Below are 21955 nucleotides of genomic sequence, written 5' to 3' on the forward strand. Positions count from 1 at the left end.
TGACTTGGACTTGGGTGTACAGGGCACAATTTCAAAATCTGCAGATGACACAAAACTTGGAAGTGTAGTGAACAGTGAGGAGGATAGTGATAGAGTTCAAGAGGATATAGACAGGCTGGTGGAATGGGCAGACACGTGGCAGATGAAATTTAACACAGAAAAACGCAAAGTGATACATTTCAGTAGGAAGAATGAGGAGAGGCAATATAAACTAGAGGGCACAACTCTAAAAGGGGTGCAGGAACAGAGAGATCTGGGGGTATATGTGCACAAATCGTCGAAGGTGGCAGGGCAGGTTGAGAAAGCGGTTAAAAAAGCATACGGGATCCTGGGCTTTATAAATAGAGGCACAGAGTACAAAATCAAGGAAGTCATGATGAACCTTTATAAAACACTGGTTCGATCACAACTGGAGTATTGTGTCCAGTTCTGGGCACTGCACGTCAGGAAAGATGTGAAGGCCTTAGAAAGGGTGCAGAAAAGATTCACTAGAATGATTCCAGGGATGAGGGACTTTACATGCAAAAGTTGGCTTTTACAACCAATATCAGAGATTGAGAAAGGCACATTGAGAGAGAGAAAAACAAAGTGAGAATAAGTGTGTAATAGTGAAAGTAATAGAGACAGAGAAATATACAGGGAGGAAAAGAGTGACAGAAACAGTGAGATCCAGGGACATGGAGATGTAGCGAGAAACAATGACACAGATTTAAGATAATTGGCAAAAGAACCAGGGAGGAGATGAGGAGACATTATGTTTACGCAGTGAGTTGTTATGATCTGGAATGCGCTGCCTGAAAGGGTGGTGGAAGCAGATTCAATAATAACTTTCAAAAGGGAATTAGATAAATACTCGAAGGGAAAAAATACAGGGTCATGGGGGAAAGAGCAGGGGAGTGGGACTAATTGGATTGCTCTTTCAAAGAGCCGGCACAGGCTCGATGGGCCGAATGGCCTCCGACTCTGCTGTATGATTCTGTGATCATTTGTTTTACCATAGTATGTTACAGCACAGAAGGAGGCCGTTCGGCCCATCATGCCTGTGCTGGCTCTTTGAAAGAGCTATCCAATTAGTCCCACTCCCCCGCTCTTTCCCCGTGGCCCTGCAAAGTTTTCCCTTCAAGTATTTATCGAATTCCCTTTTGAAAGTTATTATTGAATCTGCCTCCACCGCCCTTTCAGGCAGCGCATTCCAGATCAGAACAACTCTCTGTGTAAAAAAATTTTTTCTCATGTCGTCTCTGGTTCTTTTGCCAATTACCTTAAATCTGTGTCCTCTGGTTACTGACCCTTCTGCCACTGGAAACAGTTTCTCCTTATTTACTCTATCAAAACTGTTCATGATTTTGAATACCTCTATCAAATCTCCCCTTAACCTTCTCTGCTCTAAGGAGAACAACCCCAGCTTCTCCAGTCTATCCACGTAACTAAAGTCCCTCATCCCTGGAATAATTCTAGTAAATCTCTTCTACACCCTCTCTAAGGCTTCACATCTTTCCTAAAGTGCGGTGCCCAGAACTGGACACAATACTCCAGTTGTGGCCGAACCAGTGTTTTATAAAGGTTCATCATAACTTCCTCGCTTTTGTACTCTATGCCTCTATTTATAAAGCCCAGGATCCTGTATGCTTTTTTAACCACTTTCTCAACCTGTCTATTATGTGGCACTTTATCAAATGCCTTCTGAAAGTCCATATACACAACATCAACCTCACTCCCCTCATCAACCCTCTCCGTTACTTCATCAAAGAACTCAATCAACATGGTCAAACACAATTTCCCTTTAACAAATCCATGTTGACTTTTCCAAATGCCAATTAATTTTATCCCGGATTATTGTCTCCAAAAGCTTCCCCATCACTGTCATTAGGGACTTAGGTGTTGTTGGTAAATATTGGCCAGGATACCAGGGAGAACTCCCCTGCTCTTCTTCCAATGGTGCCTTGGGATCTTTTACATCCACCTGAGAGGGCAGATGAGGCCTCAGTTTAACATCTTAACCGAAAGCCGGCACCTCCGACAGTGCAGCACTCCCTCAGTACTGACCCTCCGACAGTGCAGCACTCCCTCAGTACTGACCCTCCGACAGTGCAGCGCTCCCTCGGTACTGACCCTCCGACAGTGCAGTGCTCCCTCGGTACTGTAATGGACTATCAGCCTGGATTTTGTGCTCAAGTCTATGGAGTGGGGTTTGAACCCACGACCTTCTGACTCAGAGGTCAGAGTGCTGCCCACTGAGTCACTGCTAACACCAGCGACTGTGCAGCACCATGGGACGGGCCTGAGAGTCAAACAGAGCAGAGAGTTAAATGTGTGGCTCAGAATGATGTGGGAGACAGGGGTTTTGATTCATGGGGCACTGGCACCAGTACTGGGGAAAGAGGGAGCTGTTCCACTGGGACGGGCTCCACTTAAACCGGGCTGGGACCAGTGTCCTGGCAAATCGAATAACTAGGGCTGTAGATAGGGCTTCGAACTAATAGGAGGAGGGGAGGGGTCAGGTGAGAGGAAATTTATAAATCTAAAGTCAAGGCCATAGAGCAGTGTGGTGATTTGGGTAAAGATAAGCAGAGTGTGGCAGGAGGAAACAGAGAGTTTAACGGTAATAGTGCATCAGTGAATATGGTCAAAGCAGGAAAAAATGGTAAAAAGCCAAAATTAAAGGCTCTTTATCTGAATGCACGGAGCATTCAGAACAAGATGTACGAATTAATTGCACAAATAGATATAAATGGGTTTGATCTTGTAGCCATTACTGGTTGCAGGGTGACCAAGGTTGGGAACTAAATATTCCAGAGTACTCGACTTTTAGAAAAGACGAGCAGAATGGAAAAGGAGGGAAAATGATCGGATTGAATGGTGGAGCAGGCTCGAGGGGCTGAATGGCCTACTCCTGCTCCTATTTCTTAGGTTCTTACTAAAAGCACTTACTGAATGAAACTCTGGCTTTGAACAAACATGGTTTTATTTACAAATTAGATGAACGAACAGTCCACAGTGAGGCCTGTCCACCCTGCAGGCCCCAATATGTAAAACAACAAAGTTTCAACTTGTTTACTCACTAACTCGGGCCTTTAGTCATGTGTTTATTTATTATAACTTTACATTAGCCTGATTTTGTTTGCTGGCATCGAACTGTAAACCACTGACAACAACGTAGAAGGAAGTCCAAAGGCATTTCACCGTGGCGTAATCAGATAAAATGGGCGCCAAACCAAAGAGGAGATACTCGGAGGGGCAACCAGAAGCTTGGTCAAAGTTGGCTTTTATTTCTGCCATGATCTAATTGAATGGCGGAACAGGCTCAAGGGGCCAAATGGCCACCCCCTGTTTCTATTTTCCTATAAAAGGGGATTGTTCCCCACAATCAGCTTCCAACACTTTTGCTGTCACACGTCTCTGCTCTCTTTGCCTCTATCCTGACAGTTCTTCTCCAGCAGGCATAATCTGTGGACCCACACGAACTCCAGTCCCTTTGATGGTGGGGAGCGGCCCTTTGATGGTGGGGAGCGGCCCTTTGATGGTGGGGAGCGGCCCTTTGATGGTGGGGAGCAGGGAGCAGCCCTTTGATGGTGGGGAGCGGCCCTTTGATGGTGGGGAGCAGGGAGCAGCCCTTTGATGGTGGGGAGCAGGGAGCAGCCCTTTGATGGTGGGGAGCGGCCCTTTGATGGTGGGGAGCGGCCCTTTGATGGTGGGGAGCGGCCCTTTGATGGTGGGGAGCGGCCCTTTGATGGTGGGGAGCGGCCCTTTGATGGTGGGGAGCAGGGAGCAGCCCTTTGATGGTGGGGAGCAGGGAGCAGCCCTTTGATGGTGGGGAGCAGGGAGCAGCCCTTTGATGGTGGGGAGCGGCCCTTTGATGGTGGGGAGCAGGGAGCAGCCCTTTGATGGCGGGGAGCGGCCCTTTGATGGTGGGGAGCAGGGAGCAGCCCTTTGATGGCGGGGAGCGGCCCTTTGATGGTGGGGAGCAGGGAGCAGCCCTTTGATGGCGGGGAGCGGCCCTTTGATGGTGGGGAGCAGGGAGCAGCCCTTTGATGGCGGGGAGTAGCCACAGCCTCCGCTGATTTTGCATCCCCAGCCAATCAGAATGCTGCTCTGGCTCCCTGCAGTGATTAAAATGAAGAGGAAAGGCTAACCTTGTAAAATGTGGTCATGCTCTGCTCCTCCTTTGCCTTGTTACCGGCCCCGTCTCACTGCACCAGGGGAAAGTGTACCCTCAATTTTACCAACATCACAAAGTTAGGATGAAAGAGTCCTTAATGCTGCATAAAGTTTCTAAAACACAAGGGGAATAAATCTCCAGAGTCTGCCTTCTGCGCAGGACTTTAATGGAACTGCTGACTCTCCTGGACTTGGACAAAACTGTCTCCGGGCAAAAACTTTCAGGTTATATTTCACATTTTGCTCTAAAGTTGGATTCCAAGCCCAGCCGATAAGGCCAATCCGAAGGCACAGCTCACCTTGGAACTTTATTTGCTCAGTCAGTGTGAGTTATAGAGCTCTTCAAACAGTTAATTGACAGGCACTAAAATACATCATATTACAAAAATACCAGACAACATTAATGACAAACAATTCCAAAGCTCACACATTACATTGAGTAGAATGACAAGGTTGGGGTTGACAAATTAAATTGACAGGGGACTCAGATGAATATTTATCTCAAAGTGTCCTCAATCAAGGAGACAACTCAGAAACTACAGAATGAGTGGGACAGTACCAGACGAACTTTAATCAGGACGAATGGCCACAAAATAGCCAACATTTTTTAAATTCATTCTCGTGATGTGGGCATCGCTGGCAAGGCCAACATTTATTGTCCTCCCCTAGAAAGATTGAGCAGGCTGGGGCTCTTTTCTTGAGAAAAGAGAAGACTGAGGGGTGAAAGGGTTTGATAGGGTAGACGTAGAGAAGATGTTTCCACTTGTGGGGAGACTGAAACTAGAGGTCATCAATATAAGAGAGTCACTAATAAATCCAATAAGGAATTCAGAAGAAACTTTCCTTAGAGAGTAGTGAGAATGTGGAACTCGCTCCCACAAGGAGTGGTCGAGGTGAATAGCATGGATGCATTTAAGGGGAAGCTGGATAAACACATGAGGGAGAAAGGAATCGAAGGATTTGCTGATAGGTTGAGATGAAGTAGGGAGGGAGGAGGCTCGTGTGGAGCATAAACACCAGGATAGACCTGTTGGGCCGAATGGCCTGTTTCTGTGCTGTAAAATGTTGTCATTCTATGTAGTTGCCTGAGAAACTTTAGTACAACCGAGTGTCTCGCTAGTCAACTTCAGAGGGCAGTTAAGGGTCAACCATGTTGGTGTGGGACTGGAGTCACAAACGATTGCTTTTCAGTGTACCTTCTGTAAAAACAAGAGAACACACATGACATCATGTGTGAGATTATAATAGCTGGTTTATGCAACAAGGGTTCTATATTACAATCCCTGCTGGAGTGAGGCGTCATTTAACTAGATGAGCAGTAAAAGTGTGCACTCCAGATCTTAGGGACATGGGGCCCATTTACAGGAGTGACCAATAACTATAATCTTTCAGCCCTAACGATAATCTTTCAAAGTTCTCTAAATTCAGGAACTGTCCCTCTAGATTGGAAAATTGCACATGTCACTCTGCTTTTTAAGAAAGGAGAGAGAGGGAAACCAGGGAATTATAGATCAGTTAGCCTAACATCTGTTGTGGGGAAATTGCTGGAGTCTATAATTAAGGATAGGGTGACTGAACACCTCGAGAATTTTCAGTTAATCAGAGAGAACCAGCATGGATTTGTGAAAGGTAGGTCATGCCTGACAAACCTGATTGAATTTTTTGAAGAGGTGACTAAAGTAGTGGTCAGGGGAATGTCAATGGATGTTATTTATATGGACTTCCAGAAGGCATTTGATAAGGTCCCACATAAGAGACTGTTAGCTAAGATAGAAGCCCATGGAATCGAGGGAAAAGTACGGACTTGGTTAGGAAGTTTGCTGAGCGAAAGGCGACAGAGAGTAGGGATAATGGGTAAGTATTCACATTGGCAGGATGTGACTAGTGGAGTCCCGCAGGGATCTGTCTTGGGGTCTCAATTATTCATAATATTTATTAACGACTTAGATGAAGGCATAGAAAGTCTCATATCTAAGTTTGCCGAAGACACAAAGATTGGTGGCATTGTAAGGAGTGTAGATGAAAACATAAAATTACAAAGCGATATTGATAGATTAGGTGAATGGGCAAAACTGTGGCAAATGGAATTCAATGTGGACAAATGTGAGGTCATCCACTTTGGATCAAAAAAAGATAGAACAGGGTACTTTCTAAATGGTAAAAAGTTAAAAACAGTGGAAGTCCAAAGGGACTTAGGGGTTCAGATACATAGATCATTGAAGTGCCATGAACAGGTGCAGAAAATAATCAAGAAGGCTAATGGAATGCTGGCCTTCATATCTAGAGGACTAGAGTACAAGGGGGCAGAAGTTATTCTGCAGCTATACAAAACCCTGGTTAGACCGCACCTGGAGTACTGTGAGCAGTTCTGGGCACCGCACCTTCGGAAGGACATATTGGCCTTGGAGGGAGTGCAGCGTAGGTTTACTAGAATGATACCCGGACTTCAAGGGTTAAGTTACGAGGAGAGATTACACAAATTGGGGTTGTATTCTCTAGAGTTTAGAAGGTTAAGGGGTGATCTGATCGAAGTTTATAAGATATTAAGGGGAACAGATAGGGTGGATAGAGAGAAACTATTTTCGCTGGTTGGGGATTTTAGGAGTAGGGGGCACAGTCTAAAAATTAGAGCCAGACCTTTCAGGAGTGAGATTAGAAAACATTTCTACACACAAAGGGTGGTAGAAGTTTGGAACTCTCTTCCGCAAACGGCAATTGATACTAGCTCAATTGCTAAATTTAAATGTGAGATAGATAGCTTTTTGGCAGCCAAAGGTATTAAGGGATATGGGCCAAAGGCAGGTATATGGGGTTAGATCACAGATCAGCCATGATCTTATCAAATGGCGGAGCGGGCTCGAGGAGCTGAATGGCCTACTCCTGTCCCTATGTTCCTAACACTAAACCCAAGACAATTTCTAGTGCAACACTCAAACATTTGTAAGAGTGACACTGAAAGAGATCTGTGGGTTTTAATTGCTCATCGTGTCCAATCATTATGGAGAAGCAATCAACAAAGCGAATCGAATGCTGATCTATATCACCAAAAACACAAGGGGCCGATTCCAATATCCGAAAAAGTGCAGAACCTTGAAAAGAGTGACCTGAGATGTGATCTTATGGAGGTTTAAAAATAGTCATCAGTGTAGATGAGTTCAATCTGGAATGCTACTTCAAACAGAACTATGACATTAGAAGGACGGAGCACAGGTCGAACTAATAAAAGGCCATATCTGACTGACATCAAGAGGTTCTTTTTCACACAGAATGCTAAACATACGGAATGGTCTTCCAGGTGGGCTAGTCGAGTCAACAATCTTGGAATGGTTTAAGAAGCAGTAGAATGTTACCAATGTACTTCAGGGTGAGGTGGGATCGGGCGAATGGCTTCGTCTGTATTATCTTGTGATTTTGCAATCTAACATCGACAAAAGTAATTTGCATCAAAGCAAGCAACATTAATTAGCAATCCACAAACTAACTTAATCACGGGTCAAAGTATATTTATTGGAGACATTCCACACCCAGTTAGTTGATTCCATTTTAACCAGACGAACATCCCGTTTTATCTGGGTTGCCATTGCTTTTTAAATCCTATGAATATAGCCGACCAAGATAGGACAATTTTGTCAATGCAAGTGCGTTAATCTATCAGCTGGATCCTTACACTGAATTGGAGACATTGATCTGGATATCAGACACATCGTGAGGTGGGATATTGATCTGGATATCAGACACATCGTGAGGTGGGATATTGATCTGGATATCAGACACATCGTGAGGTGGGATATTGATCTGGATATCAGACACATCGTGAGGTGGGATATTGATCTGGATCTCGGGGCCACAGTTTAAAAATAAGGGGTCTCCCATTTAAGACGGAGATGAGGAGAATTTTTTTCTCTCAGAGGGTGGTGAGTCTGTGGAACTCCCTTCCCCAGAGAGCGGTGGAGGCAGGGTCATTGAATATTTTTAAGGCTGAGTTAGATAGATTCCTGATTAACAAGGGTCAAAGGTTATAGTAGGTAGATGGGAAAGTAGGGTTGAGGTCACAATCAGATCAGCCATGATCTTATCAAATGGCAGAGCAGGCTCGAGGGGCCGAATGGCCTACTCCTGCTCTTAATTTGTATGTTTGTTCCTATGATATTGTGTCACACAAAGGTGGGGATATTGATCTGGATATTTGATGTCCATGTGATCTTGATCTGGATATTTGATATGGAGATGCCGGTGATGGACTGGGGTGGACAAATGTAAGGAATCTTACAATACCAGGTTATAGTCCAACAGCTTTATTTGAAAATCACAAGCTTTCAGAGATTATCTCCTTCGTCAGGTGAGTGATATAGTGAGTGATAGTCAGGTTGGACTATAACCTGGTGTTGTAAGATTCCTTACATTTGGATATTTGATGTCCATGTGATATTGATCTGGATATTAGACATAAAAGACTGTAAGAGATAGGAGCAGGAGTAGGCCATTCGGCCCCTCGAGCCTGCTCCGCCATTTAATGAGATCATGGCTGATCTGATTTGACCTCAACTCCACTTTCCCGCCCTTTCCCCATATCCTTTGACTCCCTTGCTGATCAATAATGTGTCTCACTCAGCCTTGAATGTATTCGACTCTTGCAATAGTTGGATTGATGTTCCCCAGAATGCAAGGGCTGTAATGGTCATGGGCTGGGTTGCAAAGCAGCACATTGGACGCCCAGTTCCATTGAGTTCAATATCAGGAGGCAAGTGGGACTCCGCCTGTTTTTGCATCCGTGTCCCAATTTTTTTTATTCGTTCATGGGATGTGGGCGTCGCTGGTGAGGCCAGCATTTATTGCCCATCCCTAATTGCCCTTGAGAAGGTGGTGGTGAGCCGCCTTCTTGAACCGCTGCAGTCCGTGTGGTGAAGGTTCTCCCACAGTGCTGTTAGGTAGGGAGTTACAGGATTTTGACCCAGCGGCGATGAAGGAACGGCGATATATTTCCAAGTCGGGATGGTGTGTGACTTGGAGGGGAACGTGCAGGTGGTGTTGTTCCCATGTGCCTGCTGTCCTTGTCCTTCTAGGTGGTAGAGGTCGCGGGTTTGGGAGGTGCTGTCGAAGAAGCCTTGGCGAGTTGCTGCAGTGCATCCTGTGGATGGTGCACACTGCAGCCACAGTGCGCCGGTGGTGAAGGAGTGAATGTTTAGGGTGGTGGATGGGGTGCCAATCAAGCGGGTTGCTTTGTCCTGGATGGTGTTGAGCTTCTTGAGTGTTGTTGGAGCTGCACTCATCCAGGCAAGTGGAGAGTATTCCATCACACTCCTGACTTGTGCCTTGTAGGTGGAAAGGCTTTGGGGAGTCAGGAAGTGAGTCACTCGCCGCAGAATACCCAGCCTCTGACCTGCTCTTGTAGCCACAGTATTTATATGGCTGGTCCAGTTAAGTTTCTGGTCAATGGTGACCCCCAGGATGTTGATGGTGGGGGATTCGGCGATGGTAATGCCGTTGAATGTCAGGGGGAGGTGGTTAGACACTCTCTTGTTGGAGATGGTCATTGCCTGGCACTTATCTGGAGCGAATGTTACTTGCCACTTATGAGCCCAAGCCTGGATGTTGTCCAGGTCTTGCTGCATGCGGGCTCGGATACTCCCCCCTCCCGCTATTGTCACAGATAAAAAATAATTGAATTAGTAGAAAAAGGAACTTCTGGTTTTGCCGGTGGTGTTTGGATATGAGGACGGTTTGAGGAAGGGCGGGTGTTGGGGACTTGCTGGCGGGTTTGATCCGCGGGGCGGTCAGTCCCGGAGACCGACTCCTCCCACCCGGGGAAACATCAGCACAACTCGGAGTGAACCCGCGGCACAAGGAGCGGAGAGAGAGAGAGAGAAATGATGGAGGCTCAGGAAGGTAGGACATTGAGAGAGAGTTAATAAAGTGGGGGGAGAGTGAGGGGGGAATGGGGAGGGAGGGGGGGAGTGAGGGGGGAATGGGCAGCTTTTACTCGTGGGCAGTGGGTTGTCCCCGGGGGTGGGGAGCGGGGGGCGGGCGGGGGGGAGCTGATCCCCGGGGGTGGGGAGCGGGGGGCGGGCGGGGGGGGAGCTGATCCCCGGGGGTGGGGAGCGGGGGGGCGGGGGGGGGGAGCTGATCCCCGGGGTGGGGAGCGGGGGGGCGGGGGGGGGGGAGCTGATCCCCGGGGGTGGGGAGCGGGGGGCGGGGCGGGGGGGGAGCTGATCCCCGGGGGTGGGGAGCGGGCGGCGGGCGGGGGGGGGAGCTGATCCCCGGGGGTGGGGGGCGGGCGGGGGGGAGCTGATCCCCGGGGGTGGGGAGCGGGGGGCGGGCGGGGGGGGAGCTGATCCCCGGGGGTGGGGAGCGGGCGGCGGGCGGGGGGGGGAGCTGATCCCCGGGGGTGGGGGGCGGGCGGGGGGGGAGCTGATCCCCGGGGGGTGAGGGAGCGGGGGGCGGGGGGGGGGGGAGCTGATCCCCGGGGGGTGGGGAGCGGGGGGCGGGGGGGGGGGAGCTGATCCCCGGGGGTGGGAGCGGGGGGCGGGCGGGGGGGGAGCTGATCCCCGGGGGTGGGAGCGGGGGGCGGGCGGGGGGGGAGCTGATCCCCGGGGGCGGGCGGGGGGGGAGCTGATCCCCGGGGGTGGGGAGCGGGGGGCGGGCGGGGGGGGGAGCTGATCCCCGGGGTGGACAATGGCCATTGGTTCAGGCCGTCACTTTGATGTTTTGCGGTGAGTTTTGTGGAGATATTTCCCGTCTTTGGATGAATCGCTGGAGGGAGAGATTGTTGGGGGGAGTTGGGGGACACCCCGGGACCGGGTCCAGTCTCTCCCCCCCCCCCGGGACCGGGTCCAGTCTCTCCCCCCCCCCGGGACCGGGTCCAGTCTCTCCCCCCCCCCCCCCCCCCCCCCCCCGGACCGGGTCCAGTCTCCCCCCCCCCCCCCCCCCCGGGACCGGGTCCAGTCTCTTCCCCCCCCCCCCCCCCCGGGACCGGGTCCAGTCTCTCCCCCCCCCCCCCCCCGGGACCGGGTCCAGTCTCTCCCCCCCCCCCCCCCGGGACCGGGTCCAGTCTCTCCCCCCCCCCCCCCGGGACCGGGTCCAGTCTCTCCCCCCCCCCCCCCCGGGACCGGGTCCAGTCTCTCCCCCCGGGACCGGGTCCAGTCTCCCCCCCCCCCCGGGACCGGGTCCAGTCTCTCCCCCCCCCCCCCCCCGGGACCGGGTCCAGTCTCTCCCCCCGGGACCGGGTCCAGTCTCCCCCCCCCCCGGGACCGGGTCCAGTCTCTCCCCCCTCACGATCACCCTGTGATCAGGTTTACCCGGTGGGAATGTTTGGGGAAATGGTCTGGAACCACCAGCGGATCATTAACCCTTTGGGATCATTTCACACCAAGTGAATCTCAATAAACTCAGGACTCGACTTTTTTGCTCTTTGATCCACGACAAACAATAGAATTTCTGTAAAGTTCCGATATTCAAATCGATTCATCCAATGAGGAATATCACTGAGAGTTGGGGAGTTCACTGCAGACCCAGACAGTCTGTCTGACCCGGACAGTGTGTGGGTCTGTCTGACCCGGACGGTCTGTCTGACCAGGACAGTGTGTGGGTCTGTCTGACCCAGACGGTCTGTCTGACCCGGACAGTGTGTGGGTCTGTCTGACCCGGACGGTCTGTCTGACCAGGACAGTGTGTGGGTCTGTCTGACCCAGACGGTCTGTCTGACCCAGACGGTCTGTCTGACCCGGACAGTGTGTGGGTCTGTCTGACCCGGACGGTCTGTCTGACCAGGACAGTGTGTGGGTCTGTCTGACCCAGACGGTCTGTCTGACCCGGACAGTCTGTGGATGTGTCTGACCCGTACAGTCTGTGGGTCTGTCTGACCCGGACAGCCTGTCTGACCCGGGCGGTCTGCGGGTGCGTCGGACCCGGGCGGTCTGCGGGTGCGTCTGACCCGGGCGGTCTGCGGGTGCGTCTGACCCGGGCGGTCTGCGGGTGCATCTGACCCGGGCGGTCTGCGGGTGCGTCTGACCCGGGCGGTCTGCGGGTGCGTCTGACCCGGACAGGGGCTGGTGTATTAGTTGTCACAATGTATATCACAGTATTAATAACTCGGACAAGGAGCTGACAATTCACCAACAAGCCGACGTCCTTTCTTAACACTGTGGTACTAACGGACACAAGGCAATGGGACCTCAGTCTGTGTCTCAGTCCTCTAGTTTCCATTCATTAATAGTGACGGTGACGGAGACTGAGACTGAGAGTTGAACACTGAGATGTGAATCATGGTCCATGGTCCTGATGCTGTGGGTATTGCAGAATATCTGATGTTTTGAAGAAACTGGCCACAGTCTGACATTAACGGAGAAAAGAGGATTCTGAGAAACAAAGCTTAGCAAAGATTGAGTTCTTTGATGAAGTAACGGAGAGGGTTGATGAGGGTAGTGTGGTTGATGTTTGTGTATATGGACTTTCAAAAGGCATTTGATAAAGTGCCACATAATAGACATGTTGCAAAATTAAAGCCCATGGGATTAAAGGGACAGTGGCAGCGTGGATACAAAATTGTCTAAGGGTCAGAAAGCAGAGAGTAGTGGTGAACGGTTGTTTCTCAGACTGGAGGGAAGTTTACAGTGGTGTTCCCCAGGGGTCAGTATTAGGACCACTGCTCTTTTTGATGTATATTAATGACCTGGACTTGGGTATACAGGGCATAATTTAAAAGTTTGCAGATGACACAAAACTAGGAAATGTAGTAAACAGTGAGGAGGATAGTAACAGACTTCAGGAGGACAGAGACAGACTGGTGAAATGGGCAGATACGTGGCAGATGAAATTTAATGCAGAGAAGTGTGAAGTGATACATTTTGGTGGGAAGAATGAGGAGAGGCAATATAAACTAAAAGGTACAATTTTAAAGAGGGTGCAGGAACAGAGAGATCTGGGGGTGTATGTACACAAATCTTTGAAGGTGGCAGGACAAGTTGAGAAAGCTGTTTTTAAAAAAAAAGTCCAGGATCCTGGGCTTTATTAATAGAGACACAGAGTACAAAAGTATGGAGGTCATGATGAACCTTTATAAAACACTGGTTCGGCCACAACTGGAGTATTGTGTCCAGTTCTGGGCACCGCACTTTAGGAAAGATGTGAAGCCTTAGAGAGGGTGCAGAGGAGATTTACTAGAATGGTTCCAGGGATGAGGGACTTCAGTTATGTGGATAGACTGGAGAAGCTGGGGTTGTTCTCCTTAGAGCAGAGAAGGTTAAGGGGAGATTTGATCGAGGTGTTCAAAATCATGAAGGGTTTTGATAAAGTAAATAAGGTGAAACTGTTTCCAGTGGCAGAAGGGTCAGTAACCAGAGGACACAGATTTAAGGTGATCGGCAAAAGAACCAGAGGGGAGATGAGGAAAGTTTTTTTTTACACAGTGAGTTGTTCTGATCTGGAATGCGCTGCCTGAAAGGGCGGTGGAAGCAGATTCAATAATAACTTTCAAAAGGGAATTGGATAAATACTTGAAGGGAAAAAGTTTGCAGGGCCACGGGGAAAGAGCAGGGAGAATGGGACTAATTGGATAGCTCTTTCAAAGAGCCGGCACAGGCCCGATGGGCCAAATGGCCTCCTTCTGTGCTATACTGTACTATGATACTAATATGGAGAGTGAGGCTGCTCTTCCTGGGCCCACAGCCCTCTTACAGATAGTACAGATAGTACACCAAACTGGGAAGGGAGATATCTGCTCCACACCCCCGAGGGTGCATTTATAACTTGTCATTTCCAGAATGCTCTTGTCTTTTAGTGACAGTTCTCAGTTTATGACGTTACTTTTGCTCATTAAGGTGAGAGATGTCGGAGCAGGAGAATGGAATCTTGCTTTGCACTTTTTTGTACTCCGTGTCAGCCTCAGACAATAGAACATTGACCGTAGAGCGTGGGATAAGTCAGGGTTGATAAAAGGCCACTGAGCTCTGACCTACATCCAAACTCTCCAATTCCGTTCGATGTGGATGAGCGCTTCCTCTATTCTCCAATCAAACACCCCCCCATCGGCTATAGTGAGAGTTAACTGTTGTTGGAGCTTCACTCTGCATTGTGCCCTGACCAACCTCAGGGTCTCAGCTCCTGCTTGTGTCTTAGCCTCATAGCCCAGTTCTAGTGGTGATCCCCAATCTAGGGGACATAGTTAAATGCCCCCATCTCGCGCTCCTGGCAGGGGGCCATGGGGTGCAGGTTGCACCGGCCTCACAGACACAGAGAGGCAGCGGTTCTTTGATGGAATTCCCTTTGGGCTCAGCTAGAGCACTGAGTGTGCAGTCAGCCCTTAAGTTTAAATGAAGAACTAAGGAGTAAATCAAGGTTTCAGGCAGAACTAGTTCATCAAACAATCATATAGTGCCTTTAATGAAGGAAAACGTCCCTCGGCCCTTCACAGGACTAAATCAGACTACGATTGACACCCAAAGGAGAATGCAGATGTGGTGAAAGTTTGCAGGAACGGCGACTGGTGGAGATGGGTTCAGGGAACAGTGAGAATGTGTTTTTGGGGAGAAGGGGTTCAGGGAACAGTGGGAGAGGTCACGGGTTTGGGAGCTGAGACCACATCTGGAGTATTGTGTGCAGTTTTGGTCTCCTTATCTGAGGAAGGATATCCTTGCCATGGAGGGAGTGCAACGAAGGTTTACCGGACTGATTCCTGGGATGGCGGGACTGACGTATGAGGAGAGATTGGGTCGACTAGGCCTATATTCACTTGAGTTTAGAAGAATGAGAGGTGATCTCATCGAAACATATAAAATTATCACAGGACTAGACAGACTAGATGCAGGGAGGATGTTCCCGATGGCTGGGGAGTCCAGAACCAGGGGTCACAGTCTCAGGATACGGGGTAGGCCATTTAGAACCGAGATGAGGAGAAATTTCTTCACTCAGAGGGTGGTGAACCTGTGGAATTCTCTACCACAGAAGGCAGTGGAGGCCAAGTCATTAGATGTATTCAAGAAGGAGATAGATATATTTCTTAATGCTAAAGGGATCAAGGGATATGGGGAAAAAGCGGGAACAGGGTACTGAGTTAGACGATCAGCCATGATCATTTTGAATGGCGGAGCAGGCCCGAAGGGCCGAATGGCCTACTCTTGCTCCTATTTTCTACGTTTCTATGTTCATTATTTAAAATTAGGGCCATTTCATGCTTCTCAAAGGCCATTCTGACTGGAGTGAACATGTGTTCTGATGGAACCTGCCCATTGGCACAGACCCTCCCACACAAACTGATTTCTGTTCATGCAGGAAAATGTTTCCTCTCTGGGTGAACACTAGAGATCAGCGAATTACCACTGACCCCCACCTACAGAATCAAAGGGGTGATTCCCATCGACATTATTGGATTAAGGGCACTAGAGCATTTACTTCCTTAAGAATCCATAACAGTGTTATTGGGGGCAAAACATCTTCCTGAGCAATGGGACAGAACTTGTCTCTCTGGATCAGTGGGTAGCAACGCCTGCCTGAGAAGGTCATGGGTTCAAGTCCCACTCCAGAGACTTGAGCTCATAATCCAGACTGACACTCCAGTGCAGTACTGAGGGAGCGCCGCACTGTCGGAGGGTCAGTACTGAGGGAGCGCCGCACTGTCGGAGGGTCAGTACTGAGGGAGCGCCGCACTGTCGGAGGGTCAATACTGAGGGAGCGCTGCACTGTCGGAGGGTCAGTACTGAGGGAGCGCCGCACTGTCGGAGGGGCAGTACTGAGGGAGCGCCGCACTGTCGGAGGGTCAGTACTGAGGGAGCGCCGCACTGTCGGAGGGTCAGTACTGAGGGAGCGCCGCACTGTCGGAGGGTCAGTACTGAGGGAGCGCCGCACTGTCGGAGGGTCAGTACTGAGGGAGCGCCGCACTGTCGGAGGGTCAGTACTGAGGGAGCGCCGCATTGTCGGAGGGTCAGTACTGAGGGAGCGCCGCACTGTCGGAGGGTCAGTACTGAGGGAGCGCCGCACTGTCGGAGGGTCAGTACTGAGGGAGCGCCGCACTGTCGGAGGGTCAGTACTGAGGGAGTGCCGCACTGTCGGAGGGTCAGTACTGAGGGAGCGCCGCACTGTCGGAGGGTCAGTACTGAGGGAGCGCCGCATTGTCGGAGGGTCAGTACTGAGGGAGCGCCGCACTGTCGGAGGGTCAATACCGGGGGAGCGCCGCACTGTCGGAGGGTCAGTACTGAGGGAGCGCCGCACTGTCGGAGGGTCAGTACTGAGGGAGCGCCGCACTGTCGGAGGGTCAGTACTGAGGGAGCGCCGCACTGTCGGAGGGTCAGTACTGAGGGAGTGCCGCACTGTCGGAGGGTCAGTACTGAGGGAGCGCCGCACTGTCGGAGGGTCAGTACTGAGGGAGCGCCGCACTGTCGGAGGGTCAGTACTGAGGGAGCGCCGCACTGTCGGAGGGTCAGTACTGAGGGAGCGCCGCACTGTCGGAGGGGTCAGTACTGAGGGAGCGCCGCACTGTCGGAGGGTCAGTACTGAGGGAGCGCCACACTGTCGGAGGGGTCAGTACCGAGGGAGCGCCGCACTGTCGGAGGGGCAGTACCGAGGGAGCGCCGCACTGTCGGAGGGTCAGTACTGAGGGAGTGCTGCACTGTCGGAGGGTCAGTACTGAGGGAGCGCCGCACTGTCGGAGGGGCAGTACCGAGGGAGCGCCGCACTGTCGGAGGGGCAGTACCGAGGGAGCGCCGCACTGTCGGAGGGTCAGTACCGAGGGAGCGCCGCACTGTCGGAGGGTCAGTACTGAGGGAGCGCTGCACTGTCGGAGGGTCAGTACTGAGGGAGCGCCGCACTGTCGGAGGGTCAATACCGAGGGAGCGCCGCACTGTCGGAGGGTCAATACCGAGGGAGCGCCGCACTGTCGGAGGGTCAGTACTGAGGGAGCGCTGCACTGTCGGAGGGTCAGTACTGAGGGAGTGCGGCACTGTCGGAGGGTCAGTACTGAGAGAGTGCTGCACTGTCGGAGGGTCAGTACTGAGGGAGTGCTGCACTGTCGGAGGGTCAGTACTGAGGGAGTGCTGCACTGTCGGAGGGTCAGTACTGAGGGAGCGCTGCACTGTCGGAGGGTCAGTACTGAGGGAGCGCTGCACTGTCGGAGGGTCAGTACTGAGGGAGCGCTGCACTGTCGGAGGGTCAGTACTGAGGGAGCGCCGCACTGTCGGAGGGTCAGTACTGAGGGAGCGCCGCACTGTCGGAGGGTCAGTACTGAGGGAGCGCCGCACTGTCGGAGGGTCGGTACTGAGGGAGCGCCGCACCTGTCGGAGGGTCAAGTACTGAGGGAGCGCCGCACTGTCGGAGGGTCAATACTGAGGGAGTGCTGCACTGTCAGAGGGTCAGTACTGAGGGAGTGCTGCACTGTCGGAGGGTCAATACTGAGGGAGTGCTGCACTGTCGGAGGGTCAGTACTGAGGGAGCGCTGCACTGTCGGAGGGTCAGTACTGAGGGAGCGCCGCACTGTCGGAGGGTCAGTACTGAGGGAGCGCCGCACTGTCGGAGGGTCAGTACTGAGGGAGCGCCGCACTGTCGGAGGGTCAGTACTGAGGGAGCGCCGCACTGTCGGAGGGTCGGTACTGAGGGAGCGCCGCACTGTCGGAGGGTCAGTACTGAGGGAGTGCTGCACTGTCGGAGGGTCAATACTGAGGGAGTGCTGCACTGTCAGAGGTGCCGATTTCAGATGAGACTTTAAAGCAAGGCCACGTCCGGCCTCTCCGCTCCCCTGTTTTTCTTTGAATAGTGGCCATGGGATCTTTTACATCCATCTGAGTGGGCAGACGGGGCCTCGGTTTAATGTGGTAACACTGAGTCAAGGATGGGAGGATTGTCCTATGAAGAGAGGTTGAGTAGAATGGGCCTATACTCTCTGGAGTTTAGAAGAATGAGAGGGGATTTCATTGAAACTGTAAAATTCATAGAGGGCTTGACAGGGTAGATGCTGAGAGATTGTTTCCCCTGACTGGAGAGTCTGGAACTAGGGGGCATAGTCTCAGGATAAGGGGTCGGCCATTTAGGACTGAGATGAGGAGGAATTTCTTCACTCAGAGGGTTGTGAATCTTTGGAATTCTCTCCCCCAGAGGGTTGTGGATGCTGAGTGGTTGAGTATATTCAAGACTGAGATCGATAGATTTTTGGACTCTAGGGGAATCAAGGGATATGGGGATCGGGCGAGAAAGTGGAGTTGAGGTCGAAGATCAGCCTTGATCTGATTGAATGGCGGAGCAGGATCGAGGGGCCGAATGGCCTACTCCTGCTCCTATTTCTTAAATTCTTATTACACCTACTTAGTCTTCTACTAGTTCGATGGAATAGGAGGCCATTCTCCTCTTTACTTTTCATTTTGCTTGATAATGTTAGCACAGTGAGGTTGCTAAATTAGACGGCCATGTGTCATGGGGATGGTGAACAATGGCAGTTGTGTCTTGAATGGGATATTCGTGGTCAGTGGTGGACATGTTGATGGGGAGCTGGTCTTGAGGGGGCCGTGGACAAGGAGCAGACTCTTCCGACCATGAGAGTGAGCTTGATACAAAGAGATATGCAGGGGTCACTCTGAATACCTTCCCTGACAATCCCTTTTCACTGGCTCATCTTCACTGGGATAGGGTTCTTCTGGGATAATTTATTTTTGAGCTGATGCTCTGAGCTTCTAACTCTGGAGCTTGCGAGTTTGGTTTGCTGTTCCCATGGGTTTGAGGTTGTGATTATTAACGTGTTCATTGCCCTGTTCACATGCTCAATTTTTTTCTTAAATTAAGAGAAAGGAACACTTTATAAACCTCCACTCTCAGACAGATCTTAGAATCAAAACTAAATGAGGCTGGATGTCATGTTATGGAGCTGGAGATGTTGCAAGTGCATTGAATACGGGACAGTTGTGACAGATTCCAGTCCTGGGGTGAGATGTGTGACAGCAGGAAAGAAGGGGGGTGTTTAAAGGCTGATTTCATGAGTCCCACGGACACACATTGCCCATTGCTGCCCGCAGTACAGGGCAGTAATTCGGACACGGTGCCCCCAGTACAGAGCAGTAATTCGGACACGGTGCCCCCAGTACAGGGCAGTAATTCGGACACGGTGCCCCCAGTACAGGGCAGTAATTCGGACACGATGCCCCCAGTACAGGGCAGTAATTCGGACACGGTGCCCCCAGTACAGGGCAGTAATTCGGACACGGTGCCCCCAGTACAGGGCAGTAATTCGGACACGGTGCCCCCAGTACAGGGCAGTAATTCGGACACGGTGCCCCCAGTACAGGGCAGTAATTCGGACACGGTGCCCCCAGTACAGGGCAGTAATTCGGACACGGTGCCCCCAGTACATGGCAGTAATTCGGACACGGTGCCCCCAGTACAGGGCAGTAATTTGGACACGGTGCCCCCAGTACAGGGCAGTAATTTGGACACGGTGCCCCCAGTACAGGGCAGTAATTTGGACACGGTGCCCCCAGTACAGGGCAGTAATTTGGACACGGTGCCCCCAGTACAGGGCAGTAATTTGGACACGGTGCCCCCAGTACAGGGGCAGTAATTTGGACACGGTTGCCCCCAGTACAGGGCAGTAATTTGGACACGGTGCCCCCAGTACAGGGCAGTAATTCGGACACAGTGCCCACCATTTTCTGACCATTGTTCGGGTAACACGAAGCTGAAGGCCCCTCACTGGCCAGACACTCGTATATATGGAAACTAAAACAAATACAGCTCATGCTGGAAGTACAGAGCAAACTGCCAGCATCTGTGGAGAGAAAAGACCAGTGACCGTTCTGGGTCCATCCCCTTCACCTAAACTGATGCCAAAAGATAAAGCAAGCATTTTAGTAAGGCTGGAAAAAGAGAGAGAAAAAAGGGAGGAGGATATTTTCCTTCTTGAATTTCAAACTGAGTTGGGTAAAGTTCTTCACAGGAGACTTGTAGCAACAGCAAAAACCCACCCAGTGAAGCCAGGGTGCCGTCATAAATTGGATTATTAACATAAGAACATAAGAAATAGGAGCAGGAGTAGGCCATTCGGCCCCTCGAGCCTGCTCCGCCATTCACTCACATCATGGCTGATCTTTGACCTCAACTCCACTTTCCCGCCCGATCCCCCATATTCCTTGATTCCCTTAAAGTCCAAAAATCTATCGATCTCAGCCTTGAATATACTCAGTGACTGAGCATCCACAGCCCTCTGGGTTGGAGAATTCCAAAGATTCACAACCCTCTGAGTGAAAGAAATTTTTCCTCATCTCAGTCCTAAATGGCCGACCCCTTTATCCTGAGATTATGCCCCCTAGTTCTAGACTCTCCAGCCAGGGGAAACAGCCTCTCAGCATCTACCCTGTCAAGCCCTCTCAGAATCTTATACAATTCAATGAGAGATCACCTTTCACTCTTCTAAACTCCAGAGAGTATAGGCCCATTCTACTCAATCTCTCCTCACAGGACAATCCTCTCATCCCAGGAATCAATCTAGTGAACCTTCATTGCGTGGCCTCCAAGGCAAGTATATCCTTCCTTAGATAAGGATAAAACTGTACACAGTACTCCAGGTGTGGTCTCACCAAAGCTCTGTACAATTCTAGTAAAACTTCCCTACTCTTGTATTCTAACTCCTTGCAATAAAGGCCAACATACCATTTGCTTTCCTAATTGCTTGCTGTACCTGCATGCCAGCTTTCTGTGTTTCGTGTACAAGGACATCTAAATCTCTCTGAACACCAACATTTAATAGTTTCTCACCATTTTAAAAAATATATTTTTTTATTCTTCCCACAAAAGTGAATAACCTCACATTTCCCCACATTATATTCCATCTTTGCCTCCTCACATAACCTGTCTATATCCCTTTGCTGACACTTTGTGTCCTCCTCACAGCTTACTTCCCCACCTAGCTTTGGATACATTTCACTTGGTCCCTTCATCTAAATCATCAATGCAGATTGTAAATAGCTGAGGCCCGAGCACTGATCCTTGTGGTACCCCACTAGTTACAGTCTGCCAACCTGAAAATGACCCGTTTATCCAGACTCTCTGTTTTCTGTCCATTAACCAATCGTCAATCCATGCTAATATATTACCCCAATCCCATGAGCCCTTATCTTAATTAACTGGCTAGCAAGAAACAAGGGTTAATCAAGGGTTAATAATCAACAGAGAGTTCTGATTGGGCGAATGTTACCAGCTGAGTCCGTAGGCCTGTTAGTGAAGATAATTGAAGGTGGCAGTAAGATGGGCCGTCCGTGAGTGAGGAGGACTGATACTGGCCGTATCATAGCAGTGGTGTTAATACTGAGAATTGTCAGTGTCAACCCTTTTTATCCAATGTGAATATTTTTTTATTTTTTTATTTTTTTCCCCACTTGAAGAATTCTAGACCTCAAGGAATAAATAACCAAGCACGATAAATTGAATCGATGTTTTTCCAGAAAGAGAAGATACTGGAGGGTGGGTCTGGTTCAGAAGGACATGTTTTTTAGGCCTAATCTTGTTCCGACAAATTCTTATATTGTTAGCTGTTGTGACCACAGATTGTCAGAGATTTGACAGTGTGATCCTTGTGTGTAACATCAGCCACTGACATCCAGCCAGTAAGGGTCAGACATGCCGAACTTTTCCATACAGAGGCTGCTGGGTGAGCAGTGTTCCATGGTGAGATAAGTCAGGAGAACAGTCAGCACACTGAGGCTGACTATTAGTATATTCAACATTGTCAGTTGTGCATAAATGTGAAATCTTGGAGCAATGAGTGTGAACAAATACACAAAAGTGTCACACTCACCTTTGGAATGAGAGGTAACTACATGCTGGAGCACAC

At 50.4% G+C, this 21955-nt stretch overlaps 1 protein-coding gene across 1 annotated transcript in view; it reads right to left on the reverse strand.

Moving 5' to 3' along the window:
* The window catches only part of rrp12 (ribosomal RNA processing 12 homolog), a 92749-nt gene that overhangs the window by 45312 nt on the left and 25482 nt on the right, over window positions 1-21955 (reverse strand). The window contains exons 2-3 of the mRNA XM_068002787.1: window positions 9723-9796; window positions 7826-7995 (exon numbers count right to left, since the gene is read on the reverse strand). Coding sequence (XP_067858888.1) covers window positions 7826-7995; window positions 9723-9796 — 244 coding nt within the window. The remainder of the gene's footprint in view (window positions 1-7825; window positions 7996-9722; window positions 9797-21955) is intronic.

This window comes from Heptranchias perlo, chromosome 21, assembly GCF_035084215.1.
Source record: "Heptranchias perlo isolate sHepPer1 chromosome 21, sHepPer1.hap1, whole genome shotgun sequence".
In the NCBI taxonomy this organism is placed as follows: Eukaryota; Metazoa; Chordata; class Chondrichthyes; order Hexanchiformes; family Hexanchidae; genus Heptranchias; species Heptranchias perlo.